The sequence below is a fragment of the Corvus cornix genome, chromosome Z (genome assembly GCF_000738735.6).
Source record: "Corvus cornix cornix isolate S_Up_H32 chromosome Z, ASM73873v5, whole genome shotgun sequence".
NCBI classification, from domain to species: domain Eukaryota; kingdom Metazoa; phylum Chordata; class Aves; order Passeriformes; family Corvidae; genus Corvus; species Corvus cornix.
In genome coordinates this window covers 21,957,247-21,963,246 of record NC_046357.1, presented here as the reverse complement: position 1 = coordinate 21,963,246, position 6,000 = coordinate 21,957,247, and the positions used below count along the sequence as shown (strand labels likewise).

At 41.1% G+C, this 6,000-nt stretch overlaps 1 protein-coding gene across 3 annotated transcripts in view; it reads left to right on the top strand.

The window, feature by feature from the left end:
• Window positions 1–884: 884 nt before the first annotated feature.
• Window positions 885–6,000, top strand: part of ST8SIA5 (ST8 alpha-N-acetyl-neuraminide alpha-2,8-sialyltransferase 5) — a 68,687-nt gene continuing 63,571 nt past the window's right edge. For 2 of the 3 annotated variants that reach the window (XM_010409659.4, XM_010409656.4), the window contains exon 1: window positions 885–1,065. In XM_010409659.4, coding sequence (XP_010407961.1) covers window positions 1,055–1,065 — 11 coding nt within the window. In that variant the 5' untranslated portion in view covers window positions 885–1,054. The remainder of the gene's footprint in view (window positions 1,066–6,000) is intronic. The other variant, XM_019292004.3, reaches the window with a different exon arrangement.

Here is a 6,000-nt window from a genome sequence, read left to right as displayed (position 1 = left end):
AACTTCAAACGTGATTTTCAGAGCAAAATGTGATAGAGAGTTGATAAGGCAGGGACATTTCTCCAGACGTCATCAGCAATCTGCTGTGAGTGCTCACTCGCACTGGAGATCCACCCCTGGGGCTTTTCGAAGGAGAAGAAAGCTGCTTTCTGCAGCGTGTTAAACAAACAGCAGCAGTCAGTCCTGGCCTCAATCAGATATTAAGCTAATACCCCAGATTCTGAAAATTTTAACCTGTTTTGTGCTGCCACTATATTCACATGAGTGGCCCCAAACAGGTCAGTGTTTGAATCAAGTTGCTCATGAGTGAATTTGCAGGATTACCCCATAGATTCAGCATTTAACTAAAAATCATGCAGGTAATAAGTCTTCCAACACCATCCTTTTTTTTTTTTTTTTTTTTTTTTTTTTTTTTTTTCTCCTTTTTAGCACTCATAGCCCTAAAAAGTTGCATGGGTTTAAAATGTTTAGATTTAGAATCATGTTATTTGAAGATAAATAATGCCCTTTTAAAAATGGTCTAAGAGTTTCTTATGGATATAAAAATAAAGTCTGATAGAAGAAATGTTCCTTAGAGAAGTTTTCTTGACTACAGGAGATTTCAGTGCTGCTGGAGTAACTGAAAGATCTGTTTCGAGGAAAGGCAAGGATTTAGCTCAAGAAAGAGGCTTCCCCCAGCACAAACAGCTGCTTCTTGTCACATAAAACAGAAAATCTGCAACAGAAATGGGGCTAAAGTACAGAGTGAATAAAACTGCTGCTTTCCTGCAAACATCCCTCACAAAGTCTGGAGCAGAGGAGGATTTTCCAGCTCGTGATGCAAGAGCCGTGGGCTGGGCTGAAACTTGACATCAGGAGGAAATTGAAATCCAGCATTGGTGGAAGCTGCCTGTGATGCAGAGGTGAAGGCTGGATCCGGCTTGACGATCCGGGGAGGTGAGAGAGGGGGACAGCCCGTGATTCAAAGAGCGAGAGAAGCAGGAGTCCATGAGTGGCAGTGGAGGAGAAACACAGAGAAAGGGGCAGCCTGGCAAAACAGGAGGGCAGCCACAGCATGTGTAGAAGGTAAATAAGTAATCACAGTAAAATAAGGGGCAATTTGATTGCAAAACGCCTGGTTGCTGCTGCTTTCCTGGTCTGGCTGGGTTTCTTGCAAAGGGTATGCGCTGTTCTCGCCTCAGCACGTTTCCTATCCATTCCTGCAAGCCTTTACAGGAAACCTGGCTCCACAGCGATCTGCATTAATCTGAAAGCTTGGTTAAAAACTGTGAGTCAACTCCAAACACAAAGGAATTAGGTTTTTTCAAATGGTAATTTTTCTCTTCAAAGTAAAATACCTTTGTTATGTCAGGAAGTGGGAGTTCAGAGTCAGGCATGGCACATCTGTAAGATGCATGCTTGCTATGGGAGGGGGGATTGAAACCTAAAGATCTCTTGCAATTATCTGCAGAACTTCACATGGACTTCAGATTGCTTCCTTTACATGTTCTAGCAAGCTGCTAACACCTGCAGGTAACAGAGTTGCCAAAAAACCTTGGAGTACTTAAATAATTCTAATAATAGTTTCATATGTTAAGAGAATGGTGTGAAGTTGTAGAAGTAGGAAATAAAGAGGGATCATAATGGAGACTGGCTGTGTGATGAAGTGTAAACAAATCAGAAGTCAAATTAAATCCTATTTAATCTGACTCAGAGATGATTTGCCTCAACGTGATTTCTGTGGGGTTGCGGGGTGTTTTCTCCTGTGCTACCTAAATAGAATTTGAGCACTGTGCAGATGCTGCCAAGTTAATCAAAGGAATGTTCATTTGAGCACGAGCATGAGTTTTCAGGGATGCGTGCTCAGGGTGTATGCGAGGCTGCAGGTCACGCGGGACCCCATCAAACAAAATAGCGGGGCAGATGATCCCGTGTGGGGTGGACAGGGGAGGAAAAGGAACCTGCGTCTTGGCACTTGACCCCACGAATGTGACACTGGCTCTGTCCTTGGAGAAGGAGATTTAAGATACTGTTCTCCAGTTTCAAGTAAATCTCTTATCTAGGATCTATTATCCACTTTCCACCAGTTTGCTGAGGGATTGGAGTAATGAATCTTTCCATCACGTGCAGGAGAGGCTGACAGCAGCACTGCACCTCTCTGGCATTACACGCTCTAATTGCAGGCCAGGTTTTCAAGGGTGCAGAGGTACCACGGAAGAGAGAAAAAGACAAAAGCCAAGATTCCAAAAAAAAGATGGGCGAGGAGCAGATCAGATAAAACACAACAGAGAAAATGCAGCTTGTTTCATGGGCAAAAAGAGAATACTCAGCTATTCCTTCAGGAGTCAGAAGCCACAAACACAGGCTGCAGTAATTGCAATTAATTGCACTCCAGAGGGATGACGCAGCACCCACGGCCTATTACAGCTTTGCTTTGAAGAACAAAATTACTCCCCAGCCACCGACTGGACCTGTGCTCAGCACTGTTTGGCCAGGAGGGTTTTTTGCATATAGCTCCTTTCTAAAACGACTTTTCCACAGGTAAATCAGATTGAAAGATTTGATGGACTAATTAAGCATAGTATTTTAAATTAACAGTAACCAAACAAGTCGATTTTTGCTCAAAAATGATCCAAATTTTAGAAAGACCCAAAATAAGCTTGGTTTAGGATGAACATACAGAAGCACCTAAACCTGTTTCTAGAATAATTCTAGTATTTCTAGAGCAAATCAATAGGTATATGAATTGTGGTTTTGAAAAACTGCAACTATTTTGGATTAAACTGTTCAAGGACTACAGGGATTTTAGACCACCTGTTTTGGTTTCCTCCAAATCTAAATCTCTGCTTTTGCAGAGTGATTTTATTCTTGGCTGGTATTATGTTTACTTTAATATTAACTTATTTTTAGGAGTCCACTTCAGGCATAAGTGTTTTTATAAAGTATTGAAAACCAGCGGTGCTTTCTTGTGAGGAAAAATGATAAAATGGGAATAGTCAGGATTTGCATTTATATAGCATCTTCCCTCACAGGATATGGAGGTGCTTTGAAAATACCAAGTTTCCCAAGATCCAGGGAATTTTCATTAAAAGGTTGTGTGATAGCAACAGAGCTGTCACTGACTACAGTGAATACGTTGAAGTAGATGCACCTAGGATCCTCAGAACCCCCGGATTTATATGGGAAAAAAACTTGGAAAAATGGAAAACAGGCTGTCTCATTAAATAAATCAACTGTTCATTCTGGGGTGCCATGCATGGAGAGAGGGACAATCTCAAGTTGTTGCAAAGTTCCCAGATAGAGCTTTGGTTCTATAGACCATATTGTTATAGGGTTGAATTAGAATAACCCCTTTTTTGTTGAGTTTGATGAGTTTACGTCTGCCTCCTCTTCCAAACAGCTTTTACTTGGAAACTTTTTTAAATTGGTGCATGGGAGGCTTGCTAGGTCACTGAAAGTGACAGACTAGAGGTGTAATCAATAGTTCATTTCTGGGAAAGAGTGAGCCAGAGGAGGTGATGCAGGACAGGTGAATTGCTCTAATGGGATTCAGAGTCACAGAACAGGAAAATGACTGTTTATTGTGTTTACACATCATCATCATCATCAGTTCTAACCCTTAGTGTTCATTTATTAACTTTCCAATTATTTCCCAAAGAAGTTGGATGCATTTGCCTTACAAAACTCTCAAGAATGTGATTCTTGCTATTTGGGATTAAGACATGCTGTAATATATATAAATTTATTGATTATAACTGTCAATGCAGTCTCTGTTAGGAAAATTATCTTTAATTAGTACAAAAACTCCACCTCACTAATAATCTCACTGAGTCACTCTGGGTCTTACTAGCAAGGATGTGGAGCCACCAAGGAGCTTCCAGCTCCCTTTTCCAAGAACAGGAAGAGAAGTACAACTTCTGAAGTGAAATCTCACACTAATGTCTTTGACCTTTAAAGTCTGAAGTTCTGGTGTGATAAGTTTAAACTCTGATAGTATTTTTGGTGTTCTTAGCTACTCGTGTGGTTTCAGCAAAATGCCACTTTTTGGACCTCTAAGACTGGGCAGATGAGCATTTCTGGTTTGTGAACTCAGTTATATATATCCCAGCTTGAAATCTCAGAAGGAAATAGCTGTTGACCTGTTTTTCCTGGCAATGTGAGAACTGTGTGCTCAGTTATCAATTCTGTTTTGCTGCTACTCTTGTCAATATCCTGTACGTGATTTTGCAAGTAAAAATTATGTGTGATCAGCTTTGTTGGAGGGACTGTATGTTCCATGTGATCCTGGCAAGCTGTCAATATTTTGTAGCTCCCAAACTATCAACTGCTGTCTTTTAAAGAGCTTTCTTATTTTTCAGCAATACTCATCTTACAGTTAATTCCAAAATTCCATTACTTTTAAGATTTCAATTCTGATTTATTTTTCAGTGTCCTAGTAATTTTTCCTATCAATAATCCATCCTTGCTAAAGTCACGTAATTTATGGCGTTTCAAACATGCAACTTTCTGTTCTGAACAGAAAAGTAGGTATTATTCAGTTTTAGTGGATGTATATGTTTGTACTTACTGGTGTAAAGGTAACCACATATGGGCTAAGAACTTCAAGTTCAATGATAACTGAATTTTGGAAGTAACGTAACAGCTGGTGGAATTTTCTTAGCATGGGCAGCTTCCTAGACCTGCAGCTGAAAGTGATGCATTTCCCAGTCAGGCAGCTAGTAAGAAAAATATCAGTTTCAAAGAGCAGGTTCAAAGCAGTGTAGATGCCTGTCCACTTCACACCTCAGTAGATCTGTTTGGCAGGAAGGTTTTATTAATGTTGAAACCAAAAAATACTGCTGTGTTATATGCTGGAGTAATTCACAGCTTCTGGTGGCCTATACTCTGGAATTAAAATCACCAAAAAAACCCCCAGGATTGTTGTTATTTGCAAAAAAAGATTGAGCTCAGCACAAGTGACACGGCTCCTTAGCTTTTTACCTAAGCTTTTCATAATTCTTAAAGCTTGGAACAGAGTGAGAGGTATAATAAGTTAAGTAAATTAATCTAATCTGCAGCACTTTTCATTTTCTGACCAAAAAAAAAAAAAAAAAAAGTTTACTTAGGGCTGAAAGCAAATTGCTCATGGTCACAGACCACAAAACTCACCAGATTTTCTGGTCCACAAATCAAACTATTTTTTATATGATTTTTTCACTGTTGATTAATTTTTGGCAGCACTAAATGGATAGAAGGAAAGAAAATCCGTCCTTACACAAATTACTGAAGTTTTGTGGAATTTCAAGGCAAATTTATTAAGTGGACTCCTGGGAGCATTCATTCAACATTACAAGAGGCTGCTGGGAGGAACTGTGGAAATTCCTTGGAGATACTCAGACCTTCACTGGAGAAGGCTCTGAGCAAACTGCCACAGTTCCAGGGTGGGCCTTCTCCAAATGACATGGAGTAGGAATAGAGGATCACCAGAATCTCCTGCCTTCAATAAATTGTCCCTGCCTGTGGCAGGGGTAGATTCAGATAGGATGTTAGGAAGGAATTCCTGACTGTGAAGATGCTGAGGCTCTGGCACAGGGTGCCCAGAGCAGCTGTGACTGCCCCTGGATCCCTGGCAGTGTCCAAGGCCAGGTTGGATGGGGCTTGGAGCAGCCTGGGATAGTGGAAGGTGTTGCTGCCCATGGCAGGGGGTGGAACTGGATGAGCTTTAAAGTCCATTGGGACCCAGCCATTCTGGGATTCTGTGATGAGTTGAGAGCTCTTGCTTCTTTACAACAACTAAGTGAGATTAAAACTAAATAAAATAGAGTATCTTCCTAACATCCCATCTAAATTGCTCTTCTTTTAGTTTAAAACCATTCCCCTTGTCCTGTCACTATCTGTCCTTGTAAAAGTTGCCCTTCATCTTTTTTATCAGCCCCTTTAGGCCCTGCCAGGGGCTCTGAGCTCTCCCTGGAGCCTTCTCTTGTGCAGCTGAACACCCCCAGCTGTCCCAGGCTGGCTGCAGAGCAGAGGGGCTCCAGCCCT